The 15,717-nt window shown below is 39.1% G+C and overlaps 1 protein-coding gene across 1 annotated transcript in view; it reads left to right on the top strand.

Annotated features, from left to right (window-relative positions):
* LOC129514579 (thrombospondin type-1 domain-containing protein 7B) overlaps nucleotides 1–15,717 on the top strand; it is a 741,731-nt gene that overhangs the window by 711,283 nt on the left and 14,731 nt on the right. Inside the window, exons 20-23 of the mRNA XM_055333257.1 lie at nucleotides 5,954–6,099; nucleotides 11,919–12,078; nucleotides 13,150–13,323; nucleotides 13,423–13,518. Of these exons, the coding sequence (XP_055189232.1) occupies nucleotides 5,954–6,099; nucleotides 11,919–12,078; nucleotides 13,150–13,323; nucleotides 13,423–13,518 (576 nt within the window). The remainder of the gene's footprint in view (nucleotides 1–5,953; nucleotides 6,100–11,918; nucleotides 12,079–13,149; nucleotides 13,324–13,422; nucleotides 13,519–15,717) is intronic.

Raw genomic sequence — 15,717 nt, 5'->3', positions numbered from 1 at the left:
GTTTCTACATCTCATTGGTACTGCTTGTTAAACACCTTATCTATAGCTACTATTGAATTCAGGTTCCAAAGAGATTCCTAGTCCTGTATCTTTTACTTTTATTGAAAAATATAAATCAAACAAGGGGAATCCAGACAGAGTGTCAAAGAAAATGCCCCTATTTTCAGATTGGAAGCATTAGTTTATGCATGGTAGCAATCTTCACTCTTACTCTGAGGGCAGAAGAAATCCAAGCTATGGTGTAAGAGGTTTGGTGGGTTGGGAATCATTAAGGATTTCATAGTTGCATGCATTTCGTATCATAAGCCCAGTAGAATACCAGTAAAAGCAGCCAAGGCCCATTCTAGGAATAGATATGAAATATTAGTTATTAAAATAAAGGTTAAAATAGAAGTTTTAACAACCACTTGCTATATTTTAGACATACTGTTAAGGTGATTTATATATGTTATTTTTTAATTTATATAATCAAGATGAGATGACTCTAAGGAATCTTGTCATCTCAGTATTTTTCACCTGAATCAGCATAATTGTAAGTTCTGAGGAAGCCAAACCCTTTATAATGTCAAAATATTCACTAACGAACTGGCCATGTATGAAGCCATCCCTCAACCAACAACCTTTCTACACTGACATGTTCCGTCATTTCATCATCGGTCTCTAGCTGCAAATAGCTTCTGTACCCAGAAAAAAAAGGATACAAAATGGAACAATCTGTACACCAAAGATTAGAGGGAGCACTTGAGAAAATTGATGAAAAGTGAGTGGAAGGCCAAAGACCCTGATGACCAAACTACAAAAGCCAGTCATGAAAAAATGATTTTATAGGGTAATTATAAAATTACATGAGAAATATTAGTAGCTGATTTATTATTCATCCTAATGATTCATTATTGCAATTATCCTCTACATGGTAGTTGATATTAGATCAAATAAACTCACCTGCATACCTTTCAGTTCCAGAAAAAGTCACATTTAGTCTTTGTTATTTATTAAAAATAATTTAATTCCCATTTAAGCAGATTGATTATTTTTTTAAGATTTTTTATTTATTTATTCATGAGAGACAGAATGAGAGAGAGAGAGAGAGAGGCAGAGACACAGGCAGAGAGAGAAGCAGGCTCCACACAGGGAGCCTGACGTGGGACTCGATCCTGGGTCTCCAGGATCAGGCCCTGAACTAAAGGCGGCACTAAACCACTGAGCCACCCGGGCTGCCCAAGCAGATTGATTATTAAGTGGCATTTTCCCCAGAATGAATTATCCTCAGAAAATAAGAACTTTCTGTATACTTTATTTTACAGAAGTGGAAATTCATGTTCAGAGGAGTTAAAATACTTCTATGTAGTCACATCATTTATGAGCTGTTAATTTGAGAGAACTGTTTTCAACTAGAGAATTTTGATGCCAAGTCCAGATTTCTTTTCACCATACATCAGCTATTTTAAAATTCCCTTTTTCTTATATTCTATATCACCTTGAAACTTTAAATATTTTTAATTTGACCACATTTTCCACTGCTTTACCCATCACATGAAAGTTTACTATCACCAAAACAATTTCTTTAGGCTCCTGATTTTATTTTTTTTAATTTTATTTATTTATGATAGAGGAGAGAGAGAGAGAGAGAGAGAGAGAGAGAGAGAGGCAGAGACACAGGCAGAGGGAGAAGCAGGCTCCATGCAGGGAGCCCGACGTGGGATTCGATCCCGGGTCTCCAGGATCGCGCCCTGGGCCAAAGGCAGGCGCTAAACCACTGCGCCACCCAGGGATCCCAAGGCTCCTGATTTTAGAGGTTCCTTTTAGAATAATCAGTGTTAAGAGATATTGTTTGGTTGAATATTCCATCCAGTTTGGTATGTGGGATCCCAGGCAATTTTAGACTACTACCATTGGAGATGGTAGACCTCCTTATTGATACCATCTGTATTCCATGTAGCTAGATTTAATATTTACTACTTCAGAATTTGTGAAAGAGTGAATAACTTGGGGGGTGTTTTCTCTGATTTATTTATATAACCCAAATACCTGACTTAAGAGAAAAAAGAGGGGTGCCTTGGTTAAGTTGCTGACTTAGGCTTAGGTCATGATCTTGGGGTTTTGGAATTGAGCCCTGCCTCTGTCACAGGGAGCCTGATGTGGGACTTGATCCCAGGACCCCGGGATCATGCCCTGAGCCAAAGGCAGACACTCAACCACTGAACCACCCAGGCATCCCTGTCAGTCTTATGTAATACCTAATGCTCATTACATCACATGCGTTCCTTAATGTCCATCACCCAGTTATGCCATCCCACCACCTCCCCCCCCCAGCAACTCTCAATCTCTTTCCTATGGTTAAGAGTCTCTCATGGTTTATCTCCCTCTTTGATTTCATCTTATTTTATTTTTTCCTGTATTCTCCTATGATCCTCTGTTATGTTTCTTAAATTCACATGAGTGAGATCATATGATAATTATCTTTCTCTGATTGACTTACTTTACTTAGCATAATACACTCTAGTTCCATCCATGTCATTGCAAATGGCAAGATTTCAATTTTTTGATGGCTGAGTAATAATTCCAGTGTGTGTGTGTGTGTGTGTGTGTGTGTGTGTGTGTATTACACACCACATCTTTATTCAGTGAGCAGTCTACTTCTCCCTCTGGTCCTTCCCTGCTCATGCTCTTGCTCTCCAAAATAAATAAATAAGATCTTTTTTAAAAAGGAACTTAATAAAAGATATTAAGTACCCCACAGAAACCTTTTATACACTCATACCTTCATTAGCAATATTTTTGTCATTGAACTTTAATATTAGCCACTTAAACAGGACAATATACTTCAAAATGTAGGATTATTATAAGCTCTACGGTTTTAAAAACGTGTTCTTGGTAGTAATTGGCATTGTTTGAAAACCTTATTTTTGTGTTAGGATAGCAAAAGGCAGAGGAAGTCATATGGCTGTGCTTTCAATGAATGATTTTAAGACTTCATCATTTCAAAAAGTAATAGCATCATTTTTTTCTGTTGAATACATTAGGTTCCCCCCACCTCTATGTCCAGCAAAAGATATGTCACTTTAGTAGAAATGATTTTTAAAAGTTCCAAAGTAATGGCCATCTGCATGCCACCAATTCAAGAACAAACTAGAAATTATTTGCTTGTAATAAAATAGAGCCTCTTTAGCTGTGATAAAGGCAACACTGCATTGTTATTATTCTCACAGCGATGGATAGAATAGAATGCAATTATAATGACGTTTAGGGTAACAGGCATTTAGGTCAAGAGAATAAACATAAAGATTATTATAAAACTGAAGAGTATTCAAGCAAGAATTAATGTAAAATCTTGAGCCAAATGCATTCACCAAGCAGGGGCAACATTTCATATGAATGTGTCCAACCAGAATGATTTAAGTGATGCTGGATGGAACACCAGTTCAAAAATGCATCGTCTTCATAGGAACTTGGCACTTGCAGAATGGGTCAATACTGTTGTTTACCAAGCACGTGTCATTGTTGACTCAAATTTTACCTTCATCCAAAGTTCTTTTTATGTTTCCTATGAAAAATTGTGGTAAGTAGCTATCCTTGCTACAGCAGCCTCTGGAGCAAAACTTTGAGTTTGAATCCTATTCTGCAACTTACTCATGTTTTTTTACCTTAGACAAGTGAGTTAAAGTCTCCCTCATTTTCCTTATCCATAATATAGGAAGGATTTTCCTTTAGGGTTGTTATTATTCTTCAGCATGTCAGTATTTAGAATATTACCTTAGTATTTGGTACCTGCTCAATAATTGTATTGATATATCATCACATATTTTCAGATACCAGATATCATGAAAATATGAATTAAACAAATAGTGCCTAATATATGTGAAGCACCAAGGTAGGGACAGAAGCCCAAACCTCTAGGAATGGAGCATGCAGTGATTAGAACCTCCTAGGGGTGACTGGGTGGCTCAGTCAGTTAAGCATCCAATTCTTTTTTTTTTTTTTAAGATTTTATTTATTCATTCATGACAGAGAGAGAGAGAGAGAGACAGAATGGCAGAGACACAGGCAGAGGGAGAATCAGGCTCCATGCTGGGAGCCTGACGTGGGACTCCATCCCAGGACTCCATGATCATGCCCTGGGCTGAAGGCGGTGCTAAACCGCTGGGTCACCTGGGGATCCCAAGCATCCAATTCTTGATATCAGCTCAGGTCTCAATCACAGGGTGGTGAGTTCAAGCCCTGTGTTAGGCTCTACACTGGGAGTGGAGCCTAATTTAAAACAAAACCTAAAACCTCCTAGTTTTCCTGTTTTCCTCAAAGGTCTTCTCAGAGGGAATTAGTTTACCACAAAACCCAATCTTCTGATGGCTAGAGGCACCTGGATGGCTCAGTAGTTGAGCATCTGCCTTCAGCTCAGGTTGTGCTCCTGGGGTCCTAGGATTGAGTCCCTTCCCTGCAGGGCGCCTGATTCTGCTCTGCATCTCTTTGTGTCTCTCATGAATAAATAAGTAAAATCTTAAAGAAAAAATCTTCTGGTGGCCAGTAAGAGGTCTAGTCCACTGAAAGGTGAGTCACTCTTACTTGTCTCTGAACTTGAGGGCATCTGAGAATTACTCCTACCCAGGGCTTTCAAGTGAATTCTGTGTTGAAGTCCTTTCTAGCTTTCCATTTTTCTTAATATATAAATCTAGAATCTTTGATATCAACTAAAAGATCCCACTTTAAATAGCTTTAATAGCATTGCTTCAACCTATCCTTCATCTATCTCTTTCTTGGCCACATTGGCCTTCGGTCAGTTCTTCAAATGTGGTTTACTCCTTTGCATCTCAGGACTTCTTTACATGCCCTTTCTTCAGCATGAGACACTTTCTGTACATCATGTCTGGCTGACTTTAGACTTCTGCTTAAAGGTCAGCTGTTCACGGAAGTATTTTCTGATTTCTTCCAGATTGGCATATATCCCATAACATGCTCTCATGGAACCCTCTGTTTTTCTTTGTTATCACAAATACAATTACAGTTAACTTTAAAACAACAATGGAAGGACATCATATTCACAGATAATAGTAATGAAACTACTTCCATATGGTACGTCATCAACAAAAAAAAAAGTTGAGGACAGGATTGAGTGGGGGAGAGAGCAAGGGAGAAACATGGATATTTAAATTCTGTCCATTATTCTCCTTTAATGGGTTTATGACCTGATGCCTCTGAGTGGGCATAAAATGACATGGGTACCTTGCTCTTTCCTTGGCTATTCCCATTAACCAGTTTCCATTTTTTAAATATATATATGAAATGGAATACTGGTATTTGAACATGTGTTTTCAAACATCATGCCTCCTTCACAGAAGCTAACAACTTTATCTTATGAAAAAAAGAATTTGGCCCTAAATTGTAGGAAGATTGTCCATATTAATTGAGAGATAGCCTGGAAACCTTGGAATGGCACCTTCCTAAGGAATTTTCTAGAGTAATTTGGGTTGTGTGCAATTTTTCCTCTACTTGCTAATTTAGAACCTAACAAAGGTACAACTCTATTTTTAATATTTTTAATCTTAGCCTAAAATACAAGCTCCATGAGGGCAGAAGCTATATCTGGCAATTTCATCCCTGTATCCCTAGCAAATAGCAAGACGCCTAGATCATACTGGAGCTTAATAAATATTTGTTGAATTAACAAACATTCCCCCAGTGTTTACAGGGTCAGTCTGGGCAACAACACAGAGTTTGGAGTTCAGAAGACTAAAGAAGTAGAAGGCAGACAGAATTCCAAAACCTGAAGCATTATGCAGACCTTATAGAACCTGTGTGTCCCTAGAGACCTAACTTAAAATGGCAGGAAGCCGGAGAGCCAGCCATGACAAAGTTCAGCATATTTCATGAAGACTTATGCATGTCAGGCAACATTCTTTTAATTCCCTTTCTAAGCCAGCCTGTAAACAAAAAGCCAACGCCTTCCTTATCATTTTAGGTCGAATGAGCCGGACTCGATTTATCATTATGCCAACCCAAGGCGAAGGACGGCCATGCCCCACAGAGCTCACCCAGCAGAAAACCTGCCCAGTGACACCCTGCTACAGCTGGGTCCTCGGAAACTGGTCCACATGTAAATTGGAGGTAGGTCACCTGATGATACTTAAAGAAATGCTGCTCAGTACATCTGAAGCATCTGGGCAACCTATGCACTGATGGAATAAATTTTACAGCACCAGGGGCCTGCCACGATGTATTTTTATGCAATAGAGCTCATGCAAAACTACAACCAAAAGTCTAACCTCATGCCAAGTGTTGTTTCTAGGAAAATCGCCATTCATTAGGCACTGATTCTAACAGGGTCAAGGGGCTTTCATTCTCTTAGGTAGCCTCAGGAATACAGTATTATGTTCTTGGCTTCTTGAAAATATCAAGTGTTATTTAATTAGGCAAAACCCTGTTGCAATGGAAATGCATAGCTTGCTGGGTACCGTATTTCTTAAAAGAGGCATTTTTAGGCTTAGGCAAAATCTTGCATATGGGCAGAAAACCAAAAGTGTATGAAAGTTATATTTTAACATTATTACACAAACCAAGGTTACTCCATTTTCCTCAATGATTACTTTTTTATTGACCTGAAATATAAATGCCTCGCAACATCATATATCATATACCCAGAGTTTTTGCTGGATCAGCAAAGATCCTCCACCACATTTTCTCTGTGGTTTCTTGTGTGAGAAAAAGCACATTGATTTTCTTTATTTTCTTAGTTTACTAGTTTATCCTTCGGTTCATATTGCAAAGCACATTTTAATTAGGTAACAATAATTGTGATTATGTGTTAAGAAATCTGCAGAGTATTCTCATAGAGATGTTTAGTGTTCCTGTCAGGATGACATTGTCACGCAGCATTACTATCTTGCAGAAGTTAAATGCCCATGTATTTTAATAAGTCCCAGAGGAACAAAAATGTGTGCTACATTTGTTCAGTCTCTTTTTACAGAAAATAAGATAACCATGCTCATTAATTCAATAGTAACCTAATGGCTTTAAATATGGATACTTTGTCTACTAGTTGAAAATCTTCTTTACTAAATTTTCAGCAATTTTTAAATGCTGCTTGGAATCCCAATAAAGAAATGGAAGGAATATTTTTCCTTAACACGGTGATAACTATTGACAGAGTAGAGAAAATAAACTCAAAGAATTCAGGAACCCATTGCAGGGGAAGGGAGAAAAAATTAAGACGGCAGGGAGAAAAGGGAAGAGGCCTGATAAAAAACCCCTGCTCCAAGTCTTTCCCGGAATACAACTACTACTCTCCCTCATTTGTTCTTTCATGCCTTCTCTTTTTCTCTTCTCGGGGGTAAGGAGCCTTTTTCAAACATACAGATCTGCCCACTTGTCTGGGGACATTATGGGGCACTGCGCATGTAGGGTTTCCTTTTGCTGTCACATACTAAGTTTTTGGAGAACGATAGGAGCAAGAGTGGTGGGTTATGAACATTTTCTGTAGAATTGCCAGTGTGGGGCTGAGGGGCCTGGCATCCATTGGAGATACCCAGGCTTGGAGGCCTTTGGAGACCCTAGCCCCAAGTGTATCCAGAAATTTAAGAGCTGCTTCTGATTTCTAGATGAGCTTATTCTTGTTCATTGGCACCTCCAATCAGGAGGAAACTCCACAGTTCAACCTAATCCAGGCAAAGCTCTTGAAAAACAAGTCTGTAGTTCATTGTTCTGCCGTGAGCACCTTACCCAAACAGCCCACTCAGCATTCTTCCTTAAAAATTTCGAATGGAACTGAAGCTGTTTGAAGATAGTGTATTTGGGAACCCTTACCTGCCACATTTTACTGCCTGTAGCTAAAATAAGTCACTCAGAAGGGAGAATGAACATACAAGGTGACATGCCCCCCCAAAAAAAAAGAGGCAAAAGAGAAAGGGAATCATGATGAAAGGAGTTGAACGTTGCCTGAGTTCTTTTTTTTAATAATAAATTTATTTTTTATTGGTGTTCAATTTGCCAACATACAGAATAACACCCAGTGCTCATCCCGTCAAGTGCCCCCCTCAGTGCCTGTCACCCATTCACCCCCACCCCCCGCCCTCCTCCCCTTCCACCACCCCTAGTTCGTTTCCCAGAGTTATGAGACTTTATGTTCTGTCTCCCTTTCTGATATTTCCTACCCGTTCCTTCTCCCTTCCCTTCTATTCCCTTTCACTATTATTCATATTCCCCACATGAATGAGAACATACACTGTCTTTCTCCGATTGACTTACTTCACTCAGCATAATACCCTCCAGTTCCACCCACATTGAAGCAAATGGTGGGTATTTGTCGTTTCTAATGGCTGAGTAATATTCCATTGTATACATAAACCACATCTTCTTTATCCATTCATCTTTCGATGGACACCGAGGCTCCTTCCACAGTTTGGCTATTGTGGACATGGCTGCTAGAAACATCGGGGTGCAGGTGTCCCGGCGTTTCATTGCATCTGAATCTTTGGGGTAAATCCCTAACAGTGCAATTGCTGGGTCGTAGGGCAGGTCTATTTTTAATTCTTTGAGGAACCTCCACACAGTTTTCCAGAGTGGCTGCACCAGTTCACATTCCCACCAACAGTGTAAGAGGGTTCCCTTTTCTCCACATCCTCTCCAACATTTGTTGTTTCCTGCCTTGTTAATTTTCCCCATTCTCACTGGTGTGAGGTGGTATCTCATTGTGGTTTTGATTTGTATTTCCCTGATAAACGTTGCCTGAGTTCAAGCTGCATTTCTGCTTTTCTTGAAGCCTGTGAACTCTTTGTGAGACAGATAACCCAGTATCTTTGTAGCAGGTTGCCTTTTCTTAAATGTATATGTAATCAGAGTTTGGAATTACTAAGTTTGGAAGTACCCATGGGCCTTTGCACACAAAGGAAGATCACTTCTCTCACAGCCGCACTTCTGCCAAATAAATACAGGGTGGGAGCTCGTTCCCTGAAGGTGGCTGTGACGTCCAAATGGCCCACTGCCATCCAGTGGATCAGACTATCAGTGGCACAGTGGATGTGCCAGTTCTGCCATTATCTTATAGAAAGGGATTAGCACAAGGAGTGTTTATCCTCAGGCTTCACTTTTTTTTTAGGGTTTTCTTTTTCTTTCCAGATTCCTCAGTTGATAACATGTATGCACACATATGTTGATGAATCTGCCTTAGGTGCTCAGACTAAGTCTAGTGGGCTTAATTTTGGTCAAGATTCTGGCAGTTCTTAGCTCTGTAAATTTTGCCAACTTATTAAGCTTTCCAAGTCTGTTCTGGTTTTTGTTTATCTCTATCAGGAGAGTAGCAATGGTACCTATTTCTCTAGGAACTTTTGGTAGGGATTACATAGTTTTTATACAGTGCTTATCATGGTACCTGACATGCATTAAGAGCTCAATAAATTTGTTGCTATTATAATTTTGATAAGAACTATGATTATAATTATTATCACCATCTGCCTTTTCACATCTGGTGGAGATCCCAATTCGGAGCATATAAAAACATCCATTAATAATGCGGACAGTGGAGAGTCGGTGAGAGAATCCTCGCTTATTGACAGTCTTGCTCACAGAAGCCTGGGTCTGATTTTAATCTCTAGTGTATAAAGCATCATGAATGAGAATGAGTGAATGCTTGCTTTATGAATGAGATTATCATTCTGATACTGATTTCCCTTCCTCTTACGGCCGCTGTTGTCAAAGATAGAAGAGATTAAGGTTGACTATGGACACTTACTAGGAGCATATTATTGTTTGTCTTGGTTTTTAAAGGGATCCCTGATGGAGACTTGTTTCCTGTCATTTCTTCACACTCCATCTCCTGGAATGTCAAACAAAACGCGAATCAACTGTATCTTCTGTTACCCAAGGTTCCAGACAGGAAATTTCAAATTTCATACATGCTGCAGTCTTCTGACTCTTCTCTCCAAGTACTCTATAGCAAAATATAACACCTTAGACAATTCTGCAATGGATCCATCATCTGGAATAATAGTTTCCAAGAGAGATCCCTCCCCCAAAAAAGAAATTAAACTTATAGTATTTTACACTTTAGAGAGTGAACATTTACGAGAGCAAAATGAATCTACTGTGAATTAACCCTGAATTTCCCCCAAGCTGCATGTAGGTTCAAAATTAAGGTGCATTTTTGACAGATTCATAATAGCCATAGAAATGATTACAGCAATTATGAAATATTGATGAATCGACTGTGAAAATTGCCATCTTAGATAAACAAATGATAATTCTTGTTCAAACATATCTAGAAGCAAAGGTGATGGCCCCAATTTATGGGCCTATTCAGATTTTCAAGCTTTAAGTTGCTACAACTTGGACCTCCTCTAAGTTGGACCTTTTCTTTCTTGCCAGTAGGTCTTTGAATCCTAAATTCCCTATTATGTAAAGAATTTTTCTCAGAGGCCACTCCGTACCAGCCTGGATGTCCAGCAGTCTGCCCTTGGCACTCAGCAGCTGCTGCAACAGTGCCTGGACCTGGCTGGTGCTCAGCAGGTCCCTCGGTCCCCAGACCTGCTCCATACCCTGGCCCACGGTCATAACTACATTAGTCAACCACCTCTTCTTCCTTTGCTCCTGCCACTCCAAAGGCCACAGCAGCTCCAAAGCCTCAGGAAAGCAGTTTTTGTCCCCAGCAAGGGGAATAGCATAAAAAGAACATTAAACCAAGTTTCTCAGTGCAGGGCATAGTTACCAGACTAACACCTAATAATGAATTCATCGATGATAGCACATGACATCCCTGACTGCAGCAGCACAAATGCAGAGATGGGAGCTCACTCTAGCTCCTTATCTCTCCCCTCTCCCACTGTATGAGCAGTAGTCATGAAAACTCTAGCTCCTCCACTGACTTCTGCACTTAGAACTTCTTAGTAACACTCCTCAGAAGTTTAAGGGCATTGCCTGGGATTGCCTCCCTCCCCCATCACGGATGGTACTGGGACACGGTGTTACAACATGGCCTGCGTGGAAGATATGGGTGACCAAGAAACCAGCTGTGCTTGTTTGTAAAGTTGAGGCCAGCTTGGTGACACACTACCTTGTATCTGCTTTTCCTCCATTCCCACTATAGTTCTTTACCCCGACTCTTGTCATCCTAGGATTTTACTTCCTTAGCAGAGAAGCTCTGCCTTCGGCTCTGTTTTCTAAGGTATTTATGGAAAAACAGAGCTACTCTCTAAAGCTATCCAAATGTCCAGTGGACTTCGTTTTGATGTATGAGCACCTGACAAAAACTGAGGAGAAAATACTCATGAGTATCTGCCAAAAATGTTATAATAGGAAACCTTTCATCAGGCAGATGGTTAGGTCAGATAACCACTAAGAGCTTTCCTGTTCGAAGTTTCTGTTTCTGTGAGACACTGCACAATTTTTTTCTAATTGCCCAGAAAAATCTGAGTGGGATTTGTATTAAGTACCTTCAAAGAACATTATTTAACACAGGAGGCATGCTGGGAAAACAACTTCTTGTGGCAGGAAAGAAATCAGTGTTTTATTAGAAACCCCATCTAAACCATATGAGAAAGTACTGAATTCCCTGCAAAAGAAAAACAGCAAAGAGAGAAATGTATGCCCCCTGGCCACACATGCTCTCTTGGGGAGTGATTATGGATTAGGCCATTTTAATACATATACCTAGACAAATTTTGTATTGTTTGTTCTTTTTCAGTCGATCCTGGCTGAGTTCCAAAATGAATCGTCATATTCTGAGTTCATAAATTCCATGGAATAAATTTGCATTTCTACTTCAGCTTCTCTATCAGCTCTAGGAGAATTGCTCAGTGATGCTTTATTGTCAACAATCAAAAGATAATTCCCAAGAGGAAGAAACTGCTGATTTTCTTGAGCAAGAGGTGGTAGGAGCAAAAAATGGAAGATGCTAACTGTTTGGGTAATTCTGACAGCATCCTTTCCTTTGATAGGGTGGAGACTGTGGGGAAGGATTCCAGATCCGCAGCCTGTCCTGTGTGGTCCACAATGGTTCAATCTCTGACTTGGCTATAAGTGTAGATGATGCACTGTGTGGAGAAATGCCCTTTCAAGACAGCATCCTGAAACAGCCATGTTCTGTGCCTTGCCCAGGTATGCAGTTTGCAGTGATGGGGAGGGACTTCCCTGGTGATTTTTAAATTCATTTTCTATTTTATTTTTCTGGAGAAGCGCTCATCAAAACTGAAATTTTGCATTAATCAAAATTAAAAATGCAGTAAAGTTATCTCTTTGGGAGATCTCTACGGCTTCAATGCAGGTAAAGTAGGTGAGAGGCAAAAAAGCACTGGATTTGGAAATTTAAGAATGAAGTAGAAATTTTGCTACATCACTGGTGTTTTATCAGGGATCTAGAGTCTAGTGCCTTGGACCGATAGTTGCTCTGTCTGGAAAATGTGTTAGCAATGCCCAACCTGACCACATCTAGTACACTGGCCAGTACTCAGAAAATGTTGACTGGATCCTTGAGTTGATGAATCCCTGGATGATGGTGTGGTGGGAGCAAGTAAGATTGTAGGTTCATGAAAGCCTTCTGTAATCGTGAAAGTCATTATTAATTACAGAAAACGTATGAGTGATTTTAATCCTAATAACCAACCTACCTTGTATGGCCTAAGTTTAAAGTGGCTGAATATATCCACATGTGTGTAAACACATACATATGTACACACACATATATATGTATACACACGCACACAATTATGTATGTTTAGAATATTAAACATCATTTAGCCTCAAGGATATTCCACTTCAGAGACCAGTTTCTTCCTGTTACATGCTTTCAATGAACGTCTACTTTATGACCTTATGTGGCTCTTTGAAAACTGAGCTGCTATCATTTTTGTATCTCCCTTTTGAAAAGCTTACTATATTAGTAAAAAACACATGGTGTCCTCTAGACAAGACTATCATGATTTGAAGTAATGGCAGTCTAGCTTTTGATACTTTCTTGCTGAACTAGATTAAATTTAAAAAATTATCATTCTTAGTATATTCTAAGTGGAAAATTTGGAAAATTGGTCAAGGTAGAATGTATAGTGCCTACAACCAACCTACGTCACTGTGCCGTCACCACAAATCTCACTGTGAACCCTGTCCAAGTAAATGTTTTCAGGTGCTAGTTTTCACATTATTTTCCTTGCCCTGTCCTGCACCATCATCTAGGAGACTGCCATTTGACGGAATGGTCTGAGTGGAGCACATGCGAATTAACCTGCATCAATGGAAGAAGCTTTGAGACAATGGGCCGCCAATCTAGGTCAAGGACATTTATAGTTCAGTCTTTTGAGAACCAAGACAGCTGCCCCCAGCAGGTTCTAGAAACACGCCCTTGTACAGGTACCAAGAGCACTTTTCAGTTCTCAGCCTTGATTGATCAATGCTTATCTGTTTTTATGTGAGGTATAATAGAACCGCTGTTATCGTATTTACTTGCAGGAGGCAAATGTTATCACTACACATGGAAAGCAAGTCTTTGGAACAATAATGAACGAACTGTATGGTGCCAACGTTCAGATGGCATTAATGTCACAGGTATTCCTGCCTAAGATTTGTGTGGGCACTTCAAAAAGATCTCTGAGTGTTGCTGTTTGTGAGAAGAATTAGCTGACAAATTATACGCAAAAGACTGGGCAGGTGGACTTAGATGATCTTCATAGCAAATTGTCATTGGATCTTATTTTGTTTTAAATTTTTAATTAAAGTATACTTGGCATATAACATTAGATTTAGGTGTACAACATAGTGATCCAAAAATTATATACAAGATGCCCACCACGATGAGTGTATTACAGACTCTATTCCCTATGCTGCTTTTTTCTTCCCTGTGACTTATTTTATAACTAGAAATTTGTGCCTTTTAATCCTCTTCACCCATTTCACCCAACCCACCCCCCACCCCTACCTTTGGCAACCACCAGTTTGTTCTCTGTATCTGTAAGTCTGGTTCTTTCTTTTTGTGTTGTGTTCGCTTATTCTGTTTTTTAGATTCTACATATAAGTGAAATCATATGGTATTTGTCTTTTTCTGTCTTGCTTATTTCACTTAGCATAATGCCTTCCAGGTCCATCCATGTTGTTGTAAATGGCAAGACTTCATTCTTATGGCTGAGTAATAGACCTTTGCATCTTAGAAAGCAAACAGTTTGATCCAAAGACCCATAATATATAAAACAACTTACATAGTAAAATTTCCTTAAATACCGTGTTCTGAGACAATGGCTGAAAAAGAGACATGACAGTTTAAAGCAACAGTCTCTAAAGTTTTAAATCGTGTACCTTCTCAGTAAAAAGTTTTTGACGACCTATCTCAACATATCCTCTTCTTGCACTATTCTCCAGTATCGTATTATAAAACACGTACAAAGTTGAATTGAAAGGATGGATAAAGATATAATAAAATATATTCATTAATAGTGCAGAACTTCTTTGCTGTAAGTTATAGATGTTTGCATCATGCACTGGAAGCTCGATTTTGGATATTTTTCTAGTTGTCACTATTTAATATCTAAACAGACTGAGCAAAGGTTTCCTCACTTATGACAGTGGCTACAATTTGATTGTACAAATGATCTCAATTTTAAAGTTTGTTAATGCCTTCTCAGAAAAATATTGTTTTACTGCTACTGCAGCTGACAAAGCTTATTGTATCAATGAGAGAATTTCTATTCTGTGGGAATTGAAGAATTGTCAGCTCCGCCTTTGTCTAGTTTGCCTATATTTGCATTATTGTATTCCCTCTAACCCATAGTTTATCCATACGGTAATTTATTTTAAGCTGCTTGCCCATTCTGTAAGTTATGGTTGAAACTAAATACACTGTAAATCTATTTAATCAGGAATACCAAAAGCAGCATCCTCCGCATCATGCTGAGCATTGGCTGGTGAGGGCTACACTGTCAAAGTCTCTGCAGAGTACTTGGTGCACAGTGTATAACCGGGCCATCTAATGATGAGCTCAGGTTATTACTATCAGCTGCTAAGTATTACAGCTTAATTTCAGCTTTAAATTTAAACAAACTACTGTATGAACTATAAAAACTCTAGTATTTTCTAACCAGTCCTCTAGAGATTCTATCCCCTGGGGTACAGGCACTGCTCTTTGGAGAACACTGGTTAAAAGAGTGGAAACACCCCCCCCCCAAGCAGTTACTGGTAGCACCAAGACCATGTGGCTATTGCCACTAATGTCCAAATTATCCATTTCACACATAGATATAGTTTTCGATTGTAGGCTTGTTTTGTTTTGTTTTGTTTCCCCCCTCTGGGGATTATTTTCTTATTCTTCCAGTAACAGTAGGAATTTAGCTGTTTCATTCTCAGGCAAAACGTAGATGTTTCCTCTACAATCTTAACCCAAAGCTTTTTGCTAGCTACAAAGTCATAAACTATAACTGGGTGACAATTGTATTAAGACAAAAGCTAGAATCTAGAAATGAAACCAGTATTCAAATACTTTAAATCCTGCCCTCAAATAATACATCATCTTCTTAGGCTAGTACTTTGAATCCAGAAAGTCATGACTAATATGTAAATGATTTTCAGATTATAGACACCTTATTCCATCCATTTACTCAAAAATCTTGCATACCTGCAAGTACTGTATTAGATGTATGACTGCTTCTCCTGGAGCTTATACATTTACTTTTAAAAACGTGTGAAGCTCTATACGTGACTCTGTGTGTGTGTGTATTCTGGTTGCGATACATTTTAAAATGTTACCAAAGACTTGGC

This window comes from Nyctereutes procyonoides, unplaced genomic scaffold (genome assembly GCF_905146905.1).
Source record: "Nyctereutes procyonoides isolate TBG_1078 unplaced genomic scaffold, NYPRO_anot_genome, whole genome shotgun sequence".
Taxonomy (NCBI): domain Eukaryota; kingdom Metazoa; phylum Chordata; class Mammalia; order Carnivora; family Canidae; genus Nyctereutes; species Nyctereutes procyonoides.
This window is presented reverse-complemented; position numbering and strand designations above follow the sequence as displayed.